This window comes from Manis javanica, chromosome 15 (assembly GCF_040802235.1).
Source record: "Manis javanica isolate MJ-LG chromosome 15, MJ_LKY, whole genome shotgun sequence".
NCBI lineage: Eukaryota > Metazoa > Chordata > Mammalia > Pholidota > Manidae > Manis > Manis javanica.
Window position 1 is genome coordinate 76,792,731 of NC_133170.1, and position 23,798 is coordinate 76,816,528.

The following is a 23,798-nucleotide window of genomic DNA, read 5'->3' on the forward strand; positions in this document are numbered from 1 at the left end:
GACTCTTACGTCAGCAAGTAACTCACAGTGGAGAGGACGGTTAAATTAGGATGCCCGGAGGGCCTTTGGGGTAGCACAAAGGCCTCTCGCCAGCCACGGGGGTGAGGAGGTGAGGGGAGGATGGGCTGTGCCATGCTGCCCCCTCTGCAGGCTCCCCAGACGTGGAGGACAAGATGCGGATGCCCTGGCAGGCCAGCATCTCCAGTCCCACCTGGGACCACTCACTCTTGGATGCAGGTCCCCAGCGGCGGTGCCATGGGCTCACCTCCTGCGTTTGCTCCCGTGTGCCTTCTGCCAGGTGCCTTCCCAGCATGCTCCAGCTGGACACACGCTCAGGCTTAAGGCTTCAGCCCAACTGCTGCCTCCTCCTGGAAACCTCCCTGGACTCTCCATCCCCCAAGCAGGAGGCCTCTTCCATGTCCCACTGACACCTGCCTTTCCAGCACTTATCAAGGAAACTATAACTGTCACTTATTAATTGAGCACCTCCATGTATCTGGTACCATGTGGTAAACAGAGTCCTGTCCTCATGGAGGTTACAGTCCAGCAAGTTGGAAAGACATTAACTAAAATCTCACAAATGGGTAAGTAAGGGCAAAGTGGGGTCAGGTCTTCACAGCAAAAGAACTTGGTTCTATAAGAACAAATAACAAAGAAATAGGACCTGATGGTGTACGTGAGAAGGTCAGGGAGGGCTTCCTGGAGAAGCTGATGCTCAAGATCTGAAGTGCAAGTGAAAATGAACTCTCTAGTCTTTAGTTTCTCCAACTCTAAAGCAGAGGAAAAAAACTCCCCCCTGCAACTGCCCCCACTGAGCCGCCTTTGAGTTCAAAGGAAGGAACAGATGTAGGAGAACGTGGCAGGGAAAAGCACTACATGGAAATAGCTAGCAGCTTTTTATTTTTTATTTTGTTATCGGTGAGGTGAGAGCTCGGAGCGGCTGGAACAGGCCTGGGGGGGGGGGGGGGAATTAGTGCAAGTTTCAGAGCACAGACACAAACAGATGGTGGGGGGTGCCACCCTGCAAGCTGGGACTGTCTCCATGCTGTGGCCCTACCTTCCTTTCCTGCCAAATCCTGTCCCTTCCCCTTCCCACACCCCAAGCTCTGAGCACGCACGCCATTCCTTCTGAGGGTCCGCGTGATTCCCACGGCCGGGCCTTTGCTTGTGGAGTCCCCTGCACCCAAAATTCCCACCCATTCCTACCTCCATCTCCAGCTCTGGAACAACCACCCAATCCTCTGGGACTCATTAACATGCCTTTCTCCTCACTCCCCACCTGAAACCCCCCCAGAGATGACGTGGCCCCCTTCCTCCAAGCTCCTAGAAAAATTCCCACTGCACAGCTATGAGCACTGGGCTCTGGAATCAAACTTCCAGAGTTCAGCTCTTACACACACAATCCCTTCTCTCGGCCTCAGCATTCCCATCAGTAAAACGGGTGGATGATATTAGTATTGGCTTCACAGGAGTAAGTTAACACATCCAAAGCATTTAACACAATAGCAGCCACATAGTAAGTATCCTATACATTTGTTTTACATAGTAACAACCAGCACCTATTTTTTATTTACTGTGTGCTTGGCCCTTGCATAGGGCATTAATGTTCAGGCTCAAGTGAGACTGCTTTCCCCATCTTACAGGCAAGGAAACTGAGTCTCAGTGAGGTTGAATGACTTGCCCAGGAGCACATGGCTTTCGAATGGCAGAGTGGGGGCTCAAACCCTTGACTGCCATGCCCTGAACCAAGCCTGGCACACAGTAGCTCATTCATGCATTCAACAGACACCTACAGGTGCTTCCCACAAGCCTCAGAGACACTTCATGTACATGAACCTAAAGATTCACAACAACCGTGTAATTACAGGTGTCATTGCTCTAATTCCCATTTTCCCAAGTGAGGCACCTGACCTGGAGTGGACAAAGGATGAAGATCATCTGGCCTGTGAGGAGGTCAGGATTTGAAGCAAGGTCTCCTGCTCTGGAGTGCCAGGTGGCTGTAGGGACCCCATCAGCGATGTGACCAACACACCCGGTCCCTCAGCCCAGGGCAGCTGGGGGCCACAGCCATCCCCTGCTCCCAGAGCCAGGGTCCAGCAGCACCTCCCAGCTCTACCTCTGCCCCAGCCAATCATCGGTCCTCTTCACCTCTCCCAGCATGCCCAGCTCTTCACAGTGTCCTCTCTCTGCCACACATTGGTTACTGAAGGAGATTCGTGGTAACGAAAGGAAACAGCCCACCCGAAGTGCTTATTACAAAGTCAAAGAGGCCAACCTGAAAAGGCTACATGCTGCAGGATTCCAACTGTATGACGTTCCAGAAAAGGCCAAATTATGGAGATGGTGAAAAGATCAGTGGCTGCCAGGGGCTGGCCAGGAGGGAGGAATGAACAGTCAGAGCACAGGGGGTTTTTAGGGCAGAGAAAGTGTTCTGCACGACACTGTGATAGTGGGGACGTGACATTATGTGTTTGTCAAAACCCACTGGACATAAACCAGCAAGGGTGAACCCTAATGTAAACCATGGGCGTTGGGTGATAATGACAGGCCAATGTAGGTTCATCAATCCCAACAAATGTCCCACTCTGGTGGGGGGTATCCATAGTGGGGGACCCTATACATGTGTGGGGGCCGGGGGCATATGGGAAATCTGTACTTTCTGCTCATTTTTTACCATGAAACAAAAATTGTTCTAAAAAATGGTCCATTAGAAAAGAAAAGGAGAAATATCCTTTCCTCACGCTGCTGATAACGTAGGATGTCTGCAGGGATCCCAACCTTTCAGCAAACAGCCTGAGGGCCTCCTTCCAGGTGGGTTCCTCCACACCCTCAGCCTGTCGTGGCCTGCAAAGGGCTTTGGGAACTTCGCAGAGAAGGGCCGAAGGTATCAGACACGGTAGGAGCTCAGCCACCACTGGTAAATGGATGAAGGCTTCCTCTTCTGGACTCCCACGCAGTTTGCCGAACAGACTGGCCCCACCCTCCCACCCACACACTTGCATCCTGGCCCCCACACCCATGCAGATAAAGCAAGGGAGCCAAGCCACAGGAGTGTCCTCCTGCAGCCCCATCTATGTGACAGGAGCGAGCAGGAAGGGGGGTGGGACCTAGACGGTAAGGCAGCGGCACGTGGACCTGCCCAGTGTTTCGAAAAACCCACCCCACCGCCTCCTCCCTTCTAACCTGCCTTAAAGCATGCCTGTTGGGCTTGCAGGAGAGAAGCGAATGCCTCTAATTCAGCTGCTGTTAGCCTGGCCCCAGTTAATCGTTTACTGGCGTGCTATAAATAGGTGCCAGGCATTGCACCCTAACAGTCTGAGGACCGTCCAACCTGTCATGACCCGGGGGGAAGGGTGTTCCAGGGCTGAGGATAGGTTCCCCACAAACAGGCTTCCCATAGCTGTCCTGCACAGGTGCCTTTGACACCCCCTGGCAAGGAAGTTCCCCCAGTGCCAGATTCTTGAGCATCTACCTGGGGGCACCTTGGCAAAGAGGTGCTTCCAGCCAACACTCCCATGCACAGCTGCTGCTGGAGACGACGGAGCCGTGACGATGATCCCTGGGTTGCCCTCCATTCCCAGAGCACAGGGTCTCCATGTTTCACATTCCCAGCCTGCAGCCTAGAGACAGGCCAGCTTTCCCCCAGGCGCTTTGACCAGTGCACGCGGCAGCTCCCCTGGCAACATGCCCCGTATCCACAGATCCCAGGCCTCATGGATGACGGAGGCACATGCAGATTCTAGGGCATGCTTAGATCCTCTGGAAGGCTGCCCAAACTTTGGGGGCATGGGCAGCTGCAGGAAACAGGAATCCCCAGGCAGTTGCTAAAAAAGACACACACAAGGGTGAACCAGGGAAATGGACGAACCATCTCTGGCCAACCTTAGAAGGAAAAGCAGCTGAATATGGTGCCTAAGGGCTGGGTTAGAATCCTGGCTCTACCCCTTACCAGCTGTGTGACCCTGCACAAGTCATTTCACCTCCCCTGTGATTCAATTTACTCACCTGTAAAATGGGATATTAAATAGCACCTACCCCTCTGAGGGTCGTTTTCTTAAGATTAAATATGTTAATGGATGTAAAGCATGTTGCACAATGTCTAGAACACAATAGAACTTTCTGGAAATGCTCTACCCCTGTGTTGTCCAATGTGGTATCACTAGCCACATTTCAGCACTTGAAATGTGGCTAGTGTGCTTGAGGAGCAGTATTTTTCATTTAAGTTAATTTTACTTAATTTAAATGTATAATAAGCTCATCTGACTAGTGGCTCACATTGAATGGCAAAGTTGTGGTAGGTGACCAATAAATGTCAATTACGATTATTATTAGTGATTATTATTATTAATAGTGAGTTCACTGGGTTAGAAATTAGGATGCCCCATTTCAATTCTGAGCACACCAAGGATGGGACACCGACTATCTTCAACTTTGTATCCCAGAGTCTTGCAGGGTGGTTCTGAAAATGTTTGGGTATTAGGCTTGTGGACCCCTAAGAGGTACCATGGATAGATGAGGATACTTTACACAGCAAGTACAAAGTATTTGTACAGTATCAGGGTCTTGCCCACCTCCAGAGCAGAAATCCCTAATCCGGCAGACACCTGCTCCCAGGCAGCATTTGGGATCACAGCCAGGCATGCAGCAAAAGAGTGGACACTTCGACTGCTAGGGGCTGAGCTCCCTCACTGTGCTGAGTGGACGTCTGTGGCTTGTCTGCCTGCTTTCCATCTCCCTGTCCGGTCATTTCACCTTGACTCTCCTCTGGGAACCCTGCCTTACTCTCACAAGGCTGACTCCCTACCTTACCCCCAAGGCTTCACCAATCGGAACGTCCATCCCACAGGGATTGGCCCAAAAGGAGCATGTGACCCAGGCCGGTCCTGTGAGGCCTAAACCTAAGACTTCTGCTAGAACCACAGGGAAGTTCTTTGTCTGTTGATGCCAAGGTGGCAGATTGTGTGCCCGGAGAGTGGCTGGGCAACACTCCACCTCCCCACAGAAGAGGCAGAGCATCAAGTCAACACAGAAAAGCAGCACAGAGGGATGGAGAGAGACGGGATCTGACGGCACCAGAACCCCGAACCCCAGGCTATAGCTGTACCTGAAGCTGTACTCAACCCAAACTTCCCAAACGCTTAGACCAAGAAATCTGTTTATTAGCCGCTCTTTCCCTTTTCAATCTCTATTTACATATTTATTTATTGTCCTAACTAGTTCTGTTAGCAAGTTATTATACAACTTGAAATGGATGGAGCCGGTCCACATACCCTGCGAGGCTGCTTCTCAGCTGTGCGAACTTGGTCCAGTCTCTTAACCTCTCAGAGCTTCAGTTTCCTCATCAGTAAGGGGTGCTATCTGTACCTACTGTATAGGGAGACTGCTTTGTGGATTTAATGAGATAAAGCAATTTGGAGCAGTATTTAATAAACAAATGGTAGCTGTAGAGACGTCTTTTACTTTTTGTTTTAAAATAGGAAAAAAGAAAAATAAATAAATGGTAATTGCTATAATTTTAACTCACTAACTAAACATAATTCACTAAATAATACTAACTAAAGGTGAATTCATTCAATGTCCCAAGTATCACCTGGTCTCTTAAACTCACAGGGCTTCTGTCTTCTGATATACTGCCAAAGGGCCAGTTACCTTTATAAACACTAGGGATCTGAGTTGCTTCAAGATTTTGAAAAGAAAAAGCACAAGAATCTATTTATCTCCCACCTTCTGGTACTACTTAAAGAAAAATCCACCGCCTCCCATGGAGTTCGGCGCGCTTTGCCACCTCAGCCCAGGGCTCAAGAGCCGCCAAGTGGGAGGGTGTCTGCCCTCCTCAGGCTAAGACCTTACCTCCATGGGGCCAGTGGGCAACTGGACCCAGAGGCAAGACCCGGCTGCTCACCTCTGGACGGTGGAACAGCCGGCCACGACCCAGCCTCCCCGACTCCCACTCAAGAGCTCATCCCTCTGGACCCCAGGCAACGCACCTTTCCAGTCCACCGCACTGTCTCTGGCCTCCCCAGCAGAGGGCTTGCCCAGGGAGAGCGAGATCCTGAGCTGAGGGCGCTACCAGCTCGGGTGTGACCACACAGGGCAGCAAACTGCCCTGTGACTGAGTTCTACCCCACTCTTCACTGGGAGAGCCAAGCACTGTGCCTGGTCCCTCCATAAGCACTGTCGGCCGCCTGGCGGTGAGAGCACACAGCACCGCATGGTAGGCGATGCCCTTGCTGTTTGGCACCCAAGGATCCTGAAGCCAGCGAGTTCCTGCAGCTACGAAATGGCAGGGGCACAACCGGAACTCAAGGCTTGGCTCTTCCCCCAGCTCCACACCTGCGACAACCGTACCGCTGACAATCTCTTTGACCTTAGGCAAGTTCCTTGTCATCTCTGTGCCTCAGTTTCCTTATCTATAAGAGAATGTTTTATCCACTTCACAGGGCATTGGGATAATTAAATGAGGTCACCCATACAAAATGCTCAGTAAATGTTCTTTAAAAAAATTTTTTTTACCCCATTAGAACGCCTTTGGTTGAGCCTTTGTTTTCCTCAAGTGGAATGAAGGCTCCAAAACAGTCTTATCAGCCCCTGAGCTTTAATAGGTCTTAAACAGAGGCTTGGCAAATTCAGGGCAGAGAAAACACAGGAGACCCCGCGCTCGGAAAGTGATGCTGGCCAAATTTGATGATGGCTTGAGGTTCTTAGAATCCTGGAGACTAGAGTCATCCTGGCCACTTAGAAAGCAGAATGAGGCAGGGAGAAGGGACTTGGCAGGAGGCCACAGTTAGGGGAACAGTTAGGACAAGGACTCAGGTGTCATCATTCCCATTCTGGGGTCTGCGGCCAGCAACTGCAGGCCCACTGGGTGACAAAAAAGCCAATTCCGACCTGCCAGCCAGCAACAAATGCTACAACCATCTCCCGCGCCCCTCAGGAGGTTACTGCAGGGGAGCCGCAGCCAGGCCGCATGGGAGACGTCACGAAGCAGCAAAGCCAGGGCCCTGCTGCCACCCTCGTCACAGCAAGCCAGGGCCCTGAGGCCCAAGCCCACTATCAGGAGCTTCAGGAAGCCGCCTCGCCAGAGCCCTGAAGACGGCATCAGGACCGCGCTGTGCGGAGATGGCTGCATTACTCGTGAGAATGTCTGCTGTCTTAAGCCCGAAAATACAACACACACACACACACACGGACTGATTTGAGTCAGCCCTGCAAGCATCAGAGAGCCCAAAAATATCCCACCCAGTACTCCTCCACTGGGCAAGCATTTTTAGAACCCTCACTTGGCCCAGTCGGGGAGTGAGGGGCTGTGATTTCCTGCCCAAGAATGGTAAGCACCAAAAAGAAAAAACAGAAGTTTCCTCTCTTACCTAATGACTTTGGGCCCCCCACCCCCCCACCATTTGTCCTCTGCACTTACTCCTCCCCCTGCAGCCTGAGCAATCCGGAGCACAGGCAAGTTCACGTCCCCACCTTGTTCAGAATCCTCCCACAGCTCCCGTCTCACTCAGAGTAGGAGCGAAAGCTTCCCCTGCAGGACGGCTTTCCTGCTCCCTCTCTGACCTCATCTCTGACTCCGTTCCTGGTCTCTATTCCAGCTTCATCAGTTCCGACACAAGGTCTCCGGAGTGCTGTTCCCTCTGCCAGAAACACCCTTCTTGCGGTGTCTCCACGGCTCCCTCCGTTCCTTCGGGCTTCTGCTCAAACGTTCCCCCAGCAAAGAGGCCGTCATAGACGGCCTTCTCTGGAGCGCGCTTCCCACCGTTCCCCCCAACTCTTTCCCGTTTTATTCTCCTCGGGCACTTGTCACCTCTAATACATGTTTATTATCTACTGTCCGTCTCCCAAGCAGACGTCACGGTTCATGGGAGCATGTGAGCAGGGACATTGCTCTGCTTACTTCTCAATCTTCAGCTCCTAGTATAGTGCCGGTGTGATATTGTGAGTCATGACAAATATGTATCTGGTCTTCATCTTGCGTGTAACACAGTTTCTAAAACCCTTGGAATCTCCTAAAAGGTGAGAGATTTCCTAAAGTGTCTTTTGTTATGTTAAGGAGATGACTTTTGGATCCCACCCAAGAATAAGGGCTGGTTGCCAAGAGAACTAACCTTGGATGGGGGGGTTGTTAACTTCCATTCCCACACGCTGACCTCCTGGGAGGTCACAGAGCCTGGAGGTTGAATTAATCATCATGGATGGCCAATGATTTCATCAGTCATGGCTATGTAAGGAAGCCTCCATAGAAACTCAAAAGGACAGTTGTGCTTAGAATGGGCGTGGAATCTCCACACCCTTCCCCCATACCTTGCTCTATACATCTCTCCCATCCGGCTGTTCCTGAGTTGTATGCTTTCATAATAAACCAGTGAACTACTAAGCAAAATGTTTCTCAGACTTCTGAGAGCTGCGCTAGAAAATTAATCGAGCCTGATGGAAGTGCGTGAGACGTGGGGAAGGGGTGGGGGGACAGAAGCAGTCTGTGGGACTGAGCCCTTAACCTGTGGAATCTGATGCTACCTCCAGGTAGACAGTGTCAGAATTCAGCTGACTCGTGGGACACCCAGCTGGTGTGGGAGCATTGCTTGTTGGTGTGGGAAACCCTACACCCAAAGTGGAACTGGGCACAGAACCCTGAGCCTGGCACATGTTAGATGCTCAATAAACATTTGTGGAAGGAAAGAAAGAAGAAATAGCGGGAGGCAGAGAGGGAGGGAGGGGAAAAGGGGAGGGAGGAAGGCAGGCCGTTTTCTTCTAAGAACTGGCAGAAAGGGTCTATCCTGCCTCTGCTATTGGCTGAGACTTCCTGTAGGATAACTAACTACAACAAGAACTCCCTTGCTCATAAATCTACAGCTCCCCACTATCTAATGGAGCACATGTCACCACATGGCATTCACAGCCCTGCACAAGCTGGAACTAGGGGGCCTTGCCTGCGTCATCCTCTTCCCCTGTGCACGCCTGCCCTCAAGTCATGCTTCCAGACACACAGTTGAAGCTCAAGGCTCCCTACCCACTCTGTGAATCAGGCTCACGAGGCCACCCTTCAGGTCCTGGCAAAGCGGGACTTGAATTCTGGCTCCTCCATGAACTGGCTGTGTGACCTTCAAGAGAGCTGCTTAACATTTTCTGTGCCTCCAGTTCACTTCTTAAGTGAAGATAATTACTCTCCGCAGTAGGGCCATGAACCATGGAGGAGGTAGTGCTTGGGGAACACTGGTACAGTGCCTGGCACAGAGGTTTCTCCACCTCAGCAGGAGTGCCATTCCGGGCTGGATGCTTCTTTTGGTTGCCGGAGGCAGGGGAGGAGGTCCTGTGCATTGCAGGTTGTGCAGCATCCCAGGCCTCTCCCCACCAGAGGTCAGTAGCATCCCCCCAGTTGTGACAACCTTAAAAATGTCTCCAGACATTGCCAAATGTCCCCTGGGGTAGGGCAGCCTGATTTGGCAAAACATGCCTATACTATTCACTGTTTATCTGAAACTTGAATTTGTGCCACCTGTATGCTATCTGGCAACCCTACCTGGGGGGCAAAACTTCTCCCTCGTTAAAAACCTCTGGGTTTGGAGTGGAAGCATCATGGGGTCCCAGGGGTGCCATCACTTGTTTCTTTCACCGCTTATAAGCTTCCTAGCAAGTCCTGCCCTCCTTTCCCGTCCCACTGCCTCCCACCCAGGGCCTGGGAGGCTCAGCTCCCCAAGCACGCCCACAGTCACTGTGAGGACAGCTCTCTCCATCAGGGCCCTCACACCAGCTCCATTTGCAGAGCCAACGCAGACGCCTCTCCAGCACCGTCCTCCTCCCCCTGCCTCCTTCCTGGGGTCTCTCCTCCCACCCAGAAGCCCCCGCCTTCTCCCCTCCAATTAATAGGCCTCCCAGGCTTAGCCAGAGGCAGCAAAACAAGGCGGCTAGTCACTCGTGTCACATGGCAGTTCATTTCATGGCAGTTGTCATGGGAACAGGAAGCCCGTCCCTGCTAGCTCAGGAAGCAAAACAAAACTAAGAGGTGGAGGCAGGGAGGGAAAAGGAGGGCTTGCGGGGGTGGAGGGTGAGCCAAGCCAGGAAGAAGCCAGGGTAAAGCTGGTTGGGTTAAACCGGAGCAAGTCATGATGAGGACACGGTCTCCAGCTTTCCCTTGGTGGGACTGGGGAGAGAGAAAAAATAAGCTGCTTGCCCTGAGGAAGCTCAGCTAACATGGTGGGTGTTTTCATGTGCTTTTTTCTGACAGGTGAGCAATTTTCATCCCCATTATGAATAAACTGAGACCCAAGGTAAAGAAGATGCTTGTCCAAAATTGTACAATCTACAAGCAATCAATTCCAGCCCCACCCTCTTTTTCCCATATTCCTCTGTCCTCCCTACTCTGTTCCCCTCTGCTGTTAGGAGAGGACGACATGCTCTGCCCCCTGCACAGGGCACCCCTCTCCTTCTCTCTGTACTCCAAGCACTTTTGAGTCCTCCCATTCCTCAAGTTCACGTGCCCCATCTAGTCACCAAGTCTTTGCATTTTCTCTGCCAGGAATGGTGTTCATGTCTCCTTCTACCATATACTTTGACCTAAATGACCTACTCATCCTTTACTCATCTTCTTAACCATCACCTCCTCCAGGAAACCTTCTTGGGCCACCTAAATGCATTTACTTTTCCCTGTTATGTGTTCTTGTGGTGCCAGGTGGCTCTCCTTCAGACCTCAGTGCACAGCCTGTAATTATCCCTTTTAATTACACTCAGATGTCTGTCAGGGTCCATCTACCATAGTGGAACGTCAGCGCCAAGAAGGTAGGGCCTACCCTGTTCACGGCTATAGCCACAGAGCCCAGCCCAGTGTCTGGCACACAGATGCCCTTCAGTAAGTACATGCACGGGGACTGAACCCAGCCCAGAGCTCCCCCCTGACCTGCTCCACAGTGCTGGTCACACTGGCTCCCGAGTTGCACTGGACAGAGCTTCCCGCTCCACAGCCTCTGCTGGCCTTTGTGGGCGCAGTGGCTCAGGTAAAGCCTGCTCGCATGCCTGGCTTATCTACAGAAACAGATTGTTAAGCCACCCCTTCCAGAAAGACAGATGGGAGGAGCCTCTGGGTGTGGCTGTGACAGGTAGGGCCCTGGTTCCTGGAACACAGAGGGTGCAGAGAAGGAAGATCTGCCCCGAATCCCAGATTTCTAGGCAAAGAGCTTCCTTTCACCATTCCACTGGAGTCTGGCTCTCTGATATGGGGAGGAGATGCTCCCCAAAGAGGTGAGCAGAAGAAAGAAAGGTGTGCTACAGGGGCACAGCTTGTTGTGAGGCCCTTAGGGGCACCCATGCTGAACAGGAGCCTCACAGAAGAGCTGAACCTCTTTCCCTTCCATGCTTCTGTGCCTCTGAGACATCACTTACTCTCTCTGGGCCAGTTTTCTCATTTGTACAATGGAAATTTTACCACCCACACATGCCGAGATTACGGCGCTGAGAAGACGGGGATGGGAATGTTACCAAGGGGTATGAGCCTGGCCCTGATGTCAGGCAGACCTGGGGCAAGTCCCTGGCTCTGCCCCTTCTTGCTTGTGTGCTCTTGAGCAACTCGGTCCTCCTCTCCTAGCCTCAGTTTCCTTGTCTATAACATGGGGACCACCTTACTCACTTCATAAAGGTACTGTGCATACAGGGCACACCTGGCACAGAGAAGCTCCCAGTAAATGGAGGCTCTGATGACTAAAATAATGTGCCCCAAGAAATGCAGAATTTAGAAACAGCTGCCAACTTGTGACTGTAAGACCTGCCTTCTGATTGCAGACCTGGGGTCAGTGAGCACTTGAGGCTCTCTGCCCACACCTGCAAGGTTCTAGGGCTTCCCTCCAAATCAGGCACCATACAGGATGTCAAGAGGTCCCTCTGATCTGGAGATGGCCTCAGTCTCGAGCCAGGCAGAAGGTTCATCCCAAGCCCCAAACTCAGCTGCTCCCAGCCAAGACCACCCAGACCGTTGACCACTGGGGGCAAGGTTTCCCCCACAGCCTGGCTGACATGAATGGAACCTCCAAGGACGCTGGACCCATGCTTTCTTCTCTAGATGTAGAAACTGAGTCCTTGAGAGGGGAAGGGACTTGTCCAGGACACTGAGGGAGCTGGTGGCAGAGCTGGGACCAGGGTTCCAGCGGGAGCCCTGCCCAGAGGCAGGAAGCACTGCCCTCCCCAGATGTTGCTCAGATGCTCTTCTGCCTAAAGTCCCCCTCCAGCTGAACCAACCAACCATGTCCTTAAAAACACAGCCATTCCAGGTGAAAGCATCTGGAGAGCACATATTCCATCTAGGTTTGGTTAAACAAGAGCAAAAAGACTCTTAACCTGAAGGCTTTAGGGATGGGCGTCTATATCCACCCTCAGTCAAAATAGTCATCAGAATGTTGTGGGTCTGTAGGTTTTCTTAGAAAGAGGGTCTACACAGAGCTACCTTCAGGTCCCCACAGGGGTCTCTACTAGGACAGAGCTGACAAGTCCTGGGCCTTTCTGAGGGATTCCATGTATCCTGCATGTCTCCTTATTCAGAAATGCCAGAACATGCACCCAGCCCTGGAGCTGACTGTTTAACCAACATGGGACATGCCGCACACACGGACACATACCACTGCTCCCCAAGGAGGGAGGGGCAGCAACAGGTCCTGGCATCAAGGCTGCCCTCGGTGGCTTTCTGCCACCGTGAGCGGAAGGGCTTCTTGGTGCTCAGCTCTGACGCCAGATGCTGACACCAGATGCTGACACCATCAACACACAGAGAGGCACAGGAATCGGGCCAGCCCCAAAGGCCTGTGGCCACTGCAGTCTCGGGCTAAGGAACAGGAAGTACAGAGGTGATGCAGGCTCAGCAGTAATGGGGTCCCAGGTTGATGGATGTGGGGTGACATGAAAAGGGCCATAAACACACATACACAGACATGCACACACACAGACTCATTTGCACAGATTCCAGCATCACACAAACACACATCATATTCACAATAACAGATAAACACACTGACACACAGAACCATGCACATACAACACATATACACTGAGATTCTCCAGACAAATGCACAGATATTCGAAGATGCACACACAGCCGCATGTTCTCACCCACAGAGGTGCGTGCACACACGTACACAGGGATTTCAGACATCTCGTGTTCCCAGACACCCATCACTATAGATTGTCCCCCTCTGCGGTAAGTCACGGGCTATTATCTCTAAAGGCGACACTGGGCTCCCAGCTGGCCCCTGGGAGAGTGAAGGAAGGGCGAGAGGGGCAGCTGAACCTGTCCGACAGTCACCCTCCTGCGTGAGTGGGGGTGGGGTGTAGGGTGAGGGTCTGACAGTCACCCTCCTGCGTGTGTGGGGTGGGGTGTAGGGTGAGAGGACCTTGCCTCCCAGGAGAGTGCAGGCACATACCCACAAATAAGATAACTCGCTGACCCAGGCCTCTCAGGGAAGGAGTCCCCTGGCTTTAGGGGGTGTCTCGGAGCACCAAGAATGTGGGGGCAGAGTCGGGGTAGGGGCTTTTTTCCTCCCAGGTGAATCTTACCCCTTTCCTGAAGTCTGGTCCTTCTTCTGCACCCCCTCCAGCCCCACCCCAGCCCCGGGACGCTGTGTCAGCCCCTCAGGGGCTTCTCACCTCAGTGACACCCAACCACTGGCTCTCCCACAAAAGGGGTACCTACCGAGACTCATCCAAGTGTGCCCCACCCGCCATACCTGAGGCTTCCCCTCCCAAACTCACCCTCCTCCAGCCCTGCGGGAGGGAAATACCCACCCAGGTGAGCCCCGCACCCGAGGTGGCCGCGCCGCCAGTGGCCACGCCCCCCTTAGGGACTCTTGGCCCGGGTGGCTGCGGCCACCGCCTCCCCTGGGGGTCGCGCCCCTGCCCCGGCACCCACCTCCTTCTTGACGGTGCGTAGCAGCCTCTGTCGCGTCTCCGCCTCTGTGGGACAAGATGCCAGGGCGGCCGGTCAGCCGAGGGCTGGGGCGGGGGCCCGGGGCTGCTCTCCCGCCGCCCCGCGCCCGCGCCCGCTTACCCGCGGGGCCCGAAGCCATGGCCGGGCGGCTGCGGGCCGAGTCCCGAGCGGCGGCGGTGCCTGGCGGCGCGGCTCGGCGGCTGCAGCCGCGGCGGGGCGGGGCCGAGAGCGAGGACGGCCGCGGGCGCCGACGTCAGACCCGCGCGCGCCGCCCCGCCCCTCCTCCAGGAGGCCTCCTGGGCCGCGGGACGCTCCGCCGCCTCCGGCCGCCCCGCACCCTGCACGTACCACCCCCTTTGGCTGCGCAGGGAAGGACAGCCCCAGGCATTCGGTGTCTGCTGGATGCCGGGCTCGGGAAGCGGCAGGCGGGAGGGGCTCCTGCTGATGAGACAGGGACCGTGGGCCAGACAGAGCAGGGTGAGGGCCTCTGGAAAAATCAAAGCAAGATCACCCCTTGGGGGATTTGCTTTGGCCTGCTGGGGGGCCCAGCTTATTTTTCTAACTTTACCCAAGTGCTGCTTTTCTTCCTCTAGCCCTAAACGAATGGTTTGTTGCAACTTAGGCAATGTAGCAAGCAAGCCCCAAACAACATAGTAAAAACGGGAGGGATTCCATCTTAAAACCTAATTAGTTAAAAGAAGTTTCTTAACAGACAATAACTCAGCCCACCGTGGGAGCAAAGCAGGCAGTCTTGAGTGATATGCTCCCAGACCAGGAAGCTGCTATGGGAGGAAATCAGAGCAGTAAAATTCTTGCAAATAACCAGGAAGACTAATAAGAAACACTGAGGTATTTGGAACCACTTAGCGGGTGTACATCCGTAGCCCTTCGTCTCTCAACTGCCTATAAAACCCCTAGACAACGAACCACCCCGGGCTCTCTTGTCCCCTCCTGGCTTAAGCCAGGAGCTCTGTCTTTTCACTTTCTCTCTCAATAAGAGCCTCTGCCTTGCTTTCCTTCCTCGAGTGTTTACGAAGTTCATTCTTTGACTCAGTGAACAAGAACCCTGGCATCACTGACCCTCTCAGAACCTCAGTTTTCTCATCTTTAAAATGGGTGTGATAGCATTATTTCATTGAAATGACATCAACTTAAGTGGATATTGAATGTAAAGGACTAAACAAAGACTCGTTGCTGCAGCTGCTATTGCCATCTTCATCATCATCGTCATTACTACCCAGAGTCTTCCAAGATATTCTGGCTGTCCATCCAGGAGCAGCCAGGCCTTCAGGGGCTCCCTACCCACCATGCAGGTCACTGGAAGTGCCCACAAAAAGGGCACCTGTCAGCCAGAATCTCCAGGACTCAGCAGCAAATGGGCTCTTGGGGACCAACGCTTATTCCACCAGGTTCCTGGCTGCGTCCACCTGATAAGGAAAATATTCAACACAGCCGTCAAGGTCAGTAAACCCCTTTTTTCCTCCAGTTGGCAAAGTCAGCAGAGCACCCCCACCCCAGCTCTCTCCCCTCCTTCTCTAGGCTCCTTTGAGCCCACCAGTGTAAAAGAAAACCTCAACACTCCAAGACCTATGAGTGCCACTTGGTTCTTCGGTCAGTCATCCAGTCCAGGTTTTCCACTATTTTCTGTAACACACCCAAAATGTACCTCATGTTTACAAATATTTATTGAGCACCTACCAAGTGCCAGGTTACTGTGCTGGGAAGACTGAAGTGCACAAGACAGACAAAAAGCCTGCCCACGGGGCCTAGGAAGTAGACAACAAAATAAATAATCAGGCGACATAGTATGGTAGAAGTTTGTGGAGAAAAATTAAGTTGGCCAAGGAGAAAGGGAAGGCCTAGACAGGTGGGGTTTGTGTTTTGAAGTAGGATGGGGTTGAGGGAGGCCCCACTGAGGAAGTGATATTTGAGCAAAGAGGGAAAAGTGTAGGCTGTGGGGATTTCTGGAGGAAGAGCATTCCACGCAAGGGGAATGGCAAGTGCAAAGGCCCTCAGGTGAGAATGTGCCTGCTGAATAGGACAAACAGTAGGAGTTTGGGAGTTGGGAGATCATTTCAGGCACATGAAAGAGCAGGTGCAAAGCCCCTGGGGTAGGAATGAGTATGCCTACTCAAGGAAGAGAAAGGATGCAGTGGAAACTGAAACATAGTGAGTGGTTAAGGCCCCTCCAGTCCAAAACTCCCTAAAAAACTAAGTCTTGATTTCCCTCTTACACTCTCATCCCCCGTTCTATCTATCAGCAGGTCTTTTTTGTTTATTGTCGTAACATTCACACAACATTTGCCATTTTGAACACTTTAAAGTGGACAATTCAGTGGCATTTGGTGCATTCACAGTGTTGTGAAACCATCACCACTATTTAGTTCTAGAACATTTCTTTCATCAAAAGGAAACCCTGTACCCATTAAATTCTCACCCCACATTCCTCCATCCCCCAGCCCCTGGCAACCACTAACCTGTTTTCTGTCTCTGTGGATTTGCCTCTTCTGGACATTTCATGGAAATGGAATTACACAATATGTAGCTTTTGTGTCTGGCTTCTTTCAAATAGGATAATATTTCTGAGAGTCATCCATGTGGCGTGTATCAGTACTTCACTTCTTTTCATGGCCGAATAATATCCCATTGTATGGATACACCACATTTTGTTTTTCTGTTCATCCGTTGATGGACATTTGGATTATTTCCATCTTTTGGCTGCTGCAAACAGTGCTGCTATCAACATATGAACACTGCACACAAGTTTTGTATGGACATACATTTTTATTTAACTTAGGTATATGCCTAGGAATGTAATTGCTTGGTGCTATATAGATTGACTGCTTATGTCCCCCCAAATTTCCTATGTTGACATCTAATCCCCAATGTAATGGTACTTGGGGGAGGGAGTGATGGTATTTGGAGGAGGTGATTAGGTCAGGAGGATGGAGCTCCCATGAATAGGATCAGTGTCCTTATAAAAGAGGCCCAGGCAGCTCTCTCGCCTCTTCCACCAGGAGGACACAGAAAGAGGATAGTTGTTGTGATCAGAAAGAGGACTTCCCAGCCTCTAGAACTGTGAGGAATAAATTTCCATTGTTTATAAGCCATCCAGTCCATGGTACTTTGTTATAGCAGCCTGAACAGACTAAGACATGGGTCATATGTTAATTCTGTTTAATGTTTTGAGGAACCTCCAAATTATTTTCTGTAGTGACTGCACCATTTTGCCTTCCTTTCAGCGATGTATGAAGATTTCAACTTCTCTACATTCCTGCCAAAACTTATTTTCCTTTTTTTTTCATTTTAGTCATCCTAGTGGGTGTGAAGAGGTATCTCATTGTGGTTTTGATTTGCATTTCCTTAATGACTAAAAATGTTAAACATTATTTCATATGTTTGTGTGCCATTTGTATAACTTCTTTGGAGAAGATCTGTTCAAGTCCTTTGCTCATTTTTAAATTGGATTGTCTTTTTTTGGTGAATTATTTGAATTATTTATGTATTCTGGATACTAGACTATTATTACATATATGATTTGCAATTATTTTCTCCTATTCTGTGGGTTGTCTTTTCTCTTTCTCGATAGGGACCTATTGGGATAGTGCATAAAAGTTTTCGCATTCTATGAAGTCCAATTTATCTACTTTTTCTTTTATTGCTTGTGCTTTTGATGTCATATCTAAGAAACCACATGCAAACACAAGGTCATGACTATTTGCCCCTATATTTTCTTCTAAGGGTTTTATAGTTACAGCTTTTATATTTAGGTTTCTAATCCATTTTGAATTAATTTGTGTATATGATATAAGGTAAGGGTCCAGCTTTCTTTGTGTGTGGATATCCAGTTGTCCCAGAACCATTTGTTGAGACAGTTGTGGAGAGATTCAACAATATGAGAGATTGCTGTTTTCCCACTGAATGGCCATGGCAGCCTCTTGAAGAACAGTTGGTCAGAGATACATGGGTTTATTTCTGGACAGACTCAACTTTATTCAGTTGATCTCTATAGCTATCCATATTCCAGTACCACAGTTACTGTAGGGAAGCATAAATCTTCCAATTTTTTAATCTTTTTCATGACTCATTGGGGAATTTAAATATTCCATATGAATTTTAGGATCAGTTTTTCCATTTCTATAAAAATACCTTTGGATTTTTTATGGGGATTGCATTAAATCTGTAGATAGTTTTAGGAATATTGTCATCTTAATGTTGTCTTCCAATCTATGAACACAGGATCTCTTTCCATTGATTTGCATCTTCTTTAACTTCTTTCAGCAACATTTTGTAGTGTTCAGTGTATGAGTCTTACATCTCCTCGGTTAAATTTATTCCTAATTGTTGTTGTTGAAGCTATTGTAAATGGAATTGTTTGCTTAATTTCTTTTTCAAATTGTTTACTGTTGTTATATAGAAAAACCTATTTCTGTGTGCTCATCTTGTATCCTGCAACTATGCTAGATATAAATAACATTAACTTCAATAATTTGTGTCTATGTATTCTTTTTTTTTATTTTGGTATCATTAACGTACAATTACATGACCAAAATTATAGTTACTAGACTTCCCCCCCTTATCAGGTCCCCACCACATACCCCATTACAGTCACTGTCTATCAGTGTACTAAGATACTATAGAATCACTACTTGTTTTCTCTGTGTTATACTGCCTTCCCCGTGCCCCCCCCAACATTATGTGTGTTAATCATGATGCCCCTTTTTCCTCCTTATCCCTCCCAAGCAATCCTCCCCAGTCCCTTTCCCTTTGTCAACTATTAGTCCATTCTTGGGTTCTGTGAGTCTGCTGCTGTTTTGTTCCTTCAGTTTTTTCGTTGTTCTTATACTGCACAGATGTGTGAAATCATTTGATACTTGTCTTTCTCTGCCTGGTTTATTTCACTGAGCACAATACCCTCTAGCTTCATCCATGCGCAAATGGTAGGATTAAAAAAAATCTCTTTTAGATGGAACACTGGTTGTTTTTAAAAGTTCTGTCTACATGATGCTGTAATAAAGAGCCTTGTAAATTATACCTACATTGCACACACATGAAATGACACATCTGTGTGGAACAAAGTTCCTCAAAGTGAGATTGTTGGGAGGATTCAAGAAGGCAGCATGAGAGGTGAGACAAAGAATTCCTCCCAAAACCACATATAGTGTGAAAATATAGTTAATACAACTAGCCCTAAAACAGCAACAGGAGAAAAGGCTGCACCAGACTGCATATAGACCTCACAAACAGAGCAGACCTCACAAAACAGGGTAATGCATGAAAGCCTTGATCTGGGGGGACCCAAGCCCTGCACCCACCCCAGCCCAATGGTGGGAAGAAGAGAATTGGAGCGAGGAGGGGTGGAAGCCTAAGACTGCTGAACACCCAGCCATGGAGGTCTGCTTTGGAGCACAAACCTACATTGTTTGGTGCTCTGGAGGTTGGTGGGATTGGGGAGCTGGGACAGGTAGAGTGCCTGAGAGACTGAGATTCTGGGCCATTTGTGGAGGACGGGGATCCGCATCTACATGCTCCGAGACAAAGGAAAGGCGGGTGATTCACCAGGCTTCTGGAGCAGCGGAGGGCTGCTGAAGGGTCAGGGTTTGCGTGGACCTTGATAGGTGGACAATGTCGTCTGGTGCACTCTGCCCAGCGGGAACTTTGAGGAGCTTCAGGCACCCCATCCCCCTGGCTGCCTACTCATCTCTGAGGCTCCCTCACTGTGACACGCAGCCTGCTGCACCTTCCTCCTGCTGGCAGGAGGTGATGGCACCTGCTGGCAATCCAGCAGTCACTATGCAGGTATCAGGCCCGCCAGAGGTAGGCCCCACTGACATGTTAGAGATGCAAAGCACAGAGGCTTACACCTGTGTGCTTGGCCCACTGGCTCTGACACTGGAGACAGGCACCGCAAATGGGAATCAGTAAACAGATCTTTCCTCCCCCACACACCAACACCGCTCCCCTACGACCCAGAACCCCACTCTAGGGGCTGAGCAGCTCCAGAGACTAGAGCTTCTGGGCACTGGAGGGCACCACATAGAATATTATGAAATGTTAAAGGAACCTGATTCAGACCAAAATCTCACAAACCCCAGAAAAAGGGCCAAATGAAACTGAACTCACCAAACTTCCTGAAAGAGAGTTCAAAACAAAAATCATAAACATGTTCATGGAGTACAGAAAAATATACAAGAACTTAGGGACAAATTTAAGATGGAGATTCAATCATTAAGAAATTCCATATCTGAAATGAGACATACAATGGAGGGATTTAAAAGCAGATTAGATGTAGTAGAAGAGACGGTAAATGGAATAGAAATTACAGAAGAAGAATACAAAGAAGCTGAGGCACAGAGAGAAAAAATGATCTCTAAGAATGAATGAATATTGAGAGAACTGTGTGACCAATCCAAATGGAACTATATTCACATTATAGGGGTACCAGAAGAAGAATAAGAGAGCAAAAAAGGGATAGAAAGTGTTATTGAGTAGGCAATTGCTGAAATCTTCCCCAATCTGGGGAAGGAGATAGTCTCTCAAGCTATGCAGGTGCACAGATCTCCCAAAACAAGGGACCCAAGGAAGACAACATCAAAACATATAATTAAAATGACAAAGATCAAGGATAAAGACAGACTTTCAAAAGTAGCTAGAGAGATAAAAGATCACATACAAAGGAAAACCCATCAGGCTATCATCAGACTTCTCAACAGAAACCTTATAGGCCAGAAGGGAGTGGCTTGATATAGTTAATGCAATGAAGGAGAAGAACCTCAACCCAAGAATACTCTACCCAGTAAGGTTATCATTTAAATTTGAAGGCAGGATTAAACAATTTTCAGATAAGCAAAAGCTGAGAGAATTTATGTCGCACAAACCACCTGTACAGTGCATTTTGGAGGGACTGCTATAGATGGAAGTATTCCTAAGGCTAAATAAATGTCACCAGGGGAAATAAAACCACAGCAAAGTAGAACAATTCATTACTAAGCAGATGAAAATCAAATCAACTACCCCCAAAGTCAATTAAGGGATAGACAAAGTGTACTGAATATGATACCGAACATATAAAGAATGGAGGAGGAAGAAAAAGGAGGGAAAAAAAGAACCTTTAGGGTGTGTTTGTAATAGCATACGAAGTGAGGTAAATTAGACTGTTAGATAGTAAGGGAATTACCTTGTACCTTTGGTAACCACGAATCTAAAGCCTGAAATGGCAATAAGTACATACCTATTGATAATCACCCTAAATGTAAATGGTCTGAATGTACCAATAAAAATACATCTGAATGTATGAAAAACAAGACCCGTCTATATGCTGCCTACAAGACTCACTTCAAACCCAAGGACATACACAGACTGAAAGTAAAGGAATGGAAAAAGATATGTCATGCAACTAATAGAGAGAGAAAAGGAGTAGTTATAGTACTTGTATGAGACAAATTAGACCTCAAAACAAACAACGTCACAAGAGACAAAGAAGGACATTACATAGTGATAAAGGGGCCAGTCCAAAAAGAGGATATAACTATTACAAATATCTATGCACCCAGCACAGGATCACCTACATATGCAAAACAAGTACTAACAGAATTAAAGGGGGAAATAGAATGCAATGCCTTCATTTTAGGAGACTTCATCACACCACTCACTCGAAAGGACAAATTAACCAGACAGAAAATAAATAAAGAGACCGAGGCACTGGACAATGTATTAGAACAGATGGACCTAACGGACATCTACAGAATACTTCATCCAAAAGCAACAGGATACACATTCTTCTCAAGTGAACATGGAACATTTTAAAGAATAGATCATATACTAGGCCACAAAAAGAACCTCAGTAAATTCAAAAAGATTGAAATTGTACCAACCAGCTTCTCAGACCACAAAGGTCTGAAACTAGAAATAATTTACACAAAGAAAATGAAAAAGCCCATAAACACATGGAGGCTTAATAACATGGTCCTGAAAGTAAAGTAAAGGGATGGAACATGGTCCTAAATAATCAATGGATCAATGACCAAATAAAAACAGAGATCAAGCAATATATGGAGACAAATGACAACAATAATTCAACACCACAAAAATCTGTGGGATGCAGCGAAGGCCGTGCTAAGAGGGAAGTATATTGCAATACACACCTATCTAAGAAAAGAAGAAAAATCCCAAATGAACAGTCTAAACTCCCAATTAATGAAACTAGAAAAGGAAGAACAAATGTGGCCCAAAGTTAGTAGAAGGAGGGACATAAGAAATATTAGAGAAGAAATAAATAAAATCAAGAAGAATAAAACAACAGAAAGAATCAATGAAAGGAGGGGCTGGTTCTTCGAGAAAATAAACAAAATAGATAAACGCCTAGCCAAACTTGTCAAGAAAAAAAGAGAGTCTACACACATAAACAGAATCAGAAATAAGAAAGGAAAAATCACTACAGACACCACAGAAATACAAAGACTTATTAGAAAATACTATGAAAAATTATATGGTAAGAAACTGGATAACCTAGAAGAAATGGACAACTTTCTAGAAAAATACAACCTTCCAAGGCTGACCCAGGAAGAAACAGAAAATCTGAATAGACCAATTACCAGCAAGGAAATTGAACTGGTGATCAAAAAACTACCTAAGAACAAAATCCCAGAGCCAGGTGGTTTCATTGCTGAATTTCATCAAAGATTTAGTGAAGACCTAATACCCATCCTCCTTAAAGTTTCCCAAAAAGTACAAGAGGAGGGAATACTCCCAAACTCACGCTACGAGGTCAAGATCACTCTAATACCAAAACCAGGCAAAGACGCCACACAAAAAAACTACAGACCAATATCTGGATGAACATAGAAGCAAAAATACTCAACAAAATATTAACAAACTGAATTCAAAAAACACATCAAAAGGATCATCCATCATGATCAAGTGGGATTCATCCCAGGGATGCAAGGATGGTACAACATTCACAAATTCATCAACATCTTCCACCACATGAACAAAAAGGACAAAAACCACATGATATGACCATAGATGCTGCAAACGCATTCGACAAAATTCAACATCCATTCATGCTAAAAACTCTCAGCCGAATGGGTATAAAGGGCTAGTACCTCAACATAATAAAGGCCATATATGAGAAACCCACAGCCAGCATCATACTTAACAGCGAGAAGCTGAAAGCTTTCCCCCTAAGTTGGGGAAAGACAAGGATGCCCACTCTCCCCACTTTTATTCAACATAGTTCTGGAGGTCCTAGCCACGGCAATCAGACAACACAAAGAAATAAAAGGCATCCAGATTGGTAAGGAAGAAGTCAAACTGTCCCTGTTTGCAGATGACATGATATTGTATATAAAAAACCCTTAAGAATCCACTCCAAAACTACAAGATCTAGTATCTGAATTCAGGAAAGTTGCGGGATACAAAATTGATACACAGAAATCTGTTGCATTCCTATATACACTAACGATGAACTAGCAGAAAGAGAAATCAGAAAAACAATTCTATTTACAATTGCATCCAAAAGAATCAAATACCTAGGAATAAACCTAACCAAGGTAGTGAATGGCCTGTACTCTGAAAACTACAAGACACTCAAGAGAGAAATTAAAGAAGATACCAATAAATGGAAACACATCCTGTGTTCATGGGTAGGAAGAATTAATATTGTCAAAATGGCCATCCTGCCAATGGCAATATACAGATTCAATGCAATCCCTATCAAAATACCAACAGAATTCTTCAATGCACTAGAGCAAATGGTTCTGAAATTCATATGCAACCACGAAAGACCCCAAATAGCCAAAGCAATCCTGAGAAGGAAGAATAAAGCAGGGGGGAATTTTGGGCACGTGACCCGCCCGGGGCCAAGGCTCGCGCCCGCCGTCGGCTCTCCTCCCCT

General features: G+C 48.4%; 1 protein-coding gene across 6 annotated transcripts in view; it reads right to left on the reverse strand.

Moving 5' to 3' along the window:
• LOC140846470 (small G protein signaling modulator 1-like) overlaps positions 1-14,125 on the reverse strand; it is an 81,137-nt gene extending 67,012 nt beyond the window's left edge. For 5 of the 6 annotated variants that reach the window (XR_012125594.1, XR_012125593.1, XR_012125595.1 and 2 more), the window contains exons 1-2: positions 14,024-14,125; positions 13,886-13,929 (exon numbers count right to left, since the gene is read on the reverse strand). Coding sequence is in view for 2 of the 6 variants with exons in the window: in XM_073222862.1 (XP_073078963.1) it covers positions 13,886-13,929; positions 14,024-14,042 (63 nt within the window). In the remaining 4 variants the exon portion in view is untranslated. Of the gene's footprint in view, positions 1-12,602; positions 12,806-13,885; positions 13,930-14,023 lie in introns of all 6 variants that reach the window. The other variant, XM_073222859.1, reaches the window with a different exon arrangement.
• Between the last annotated feature and the right edge of the window lie 9,673 nt (positions 14,126-23,798).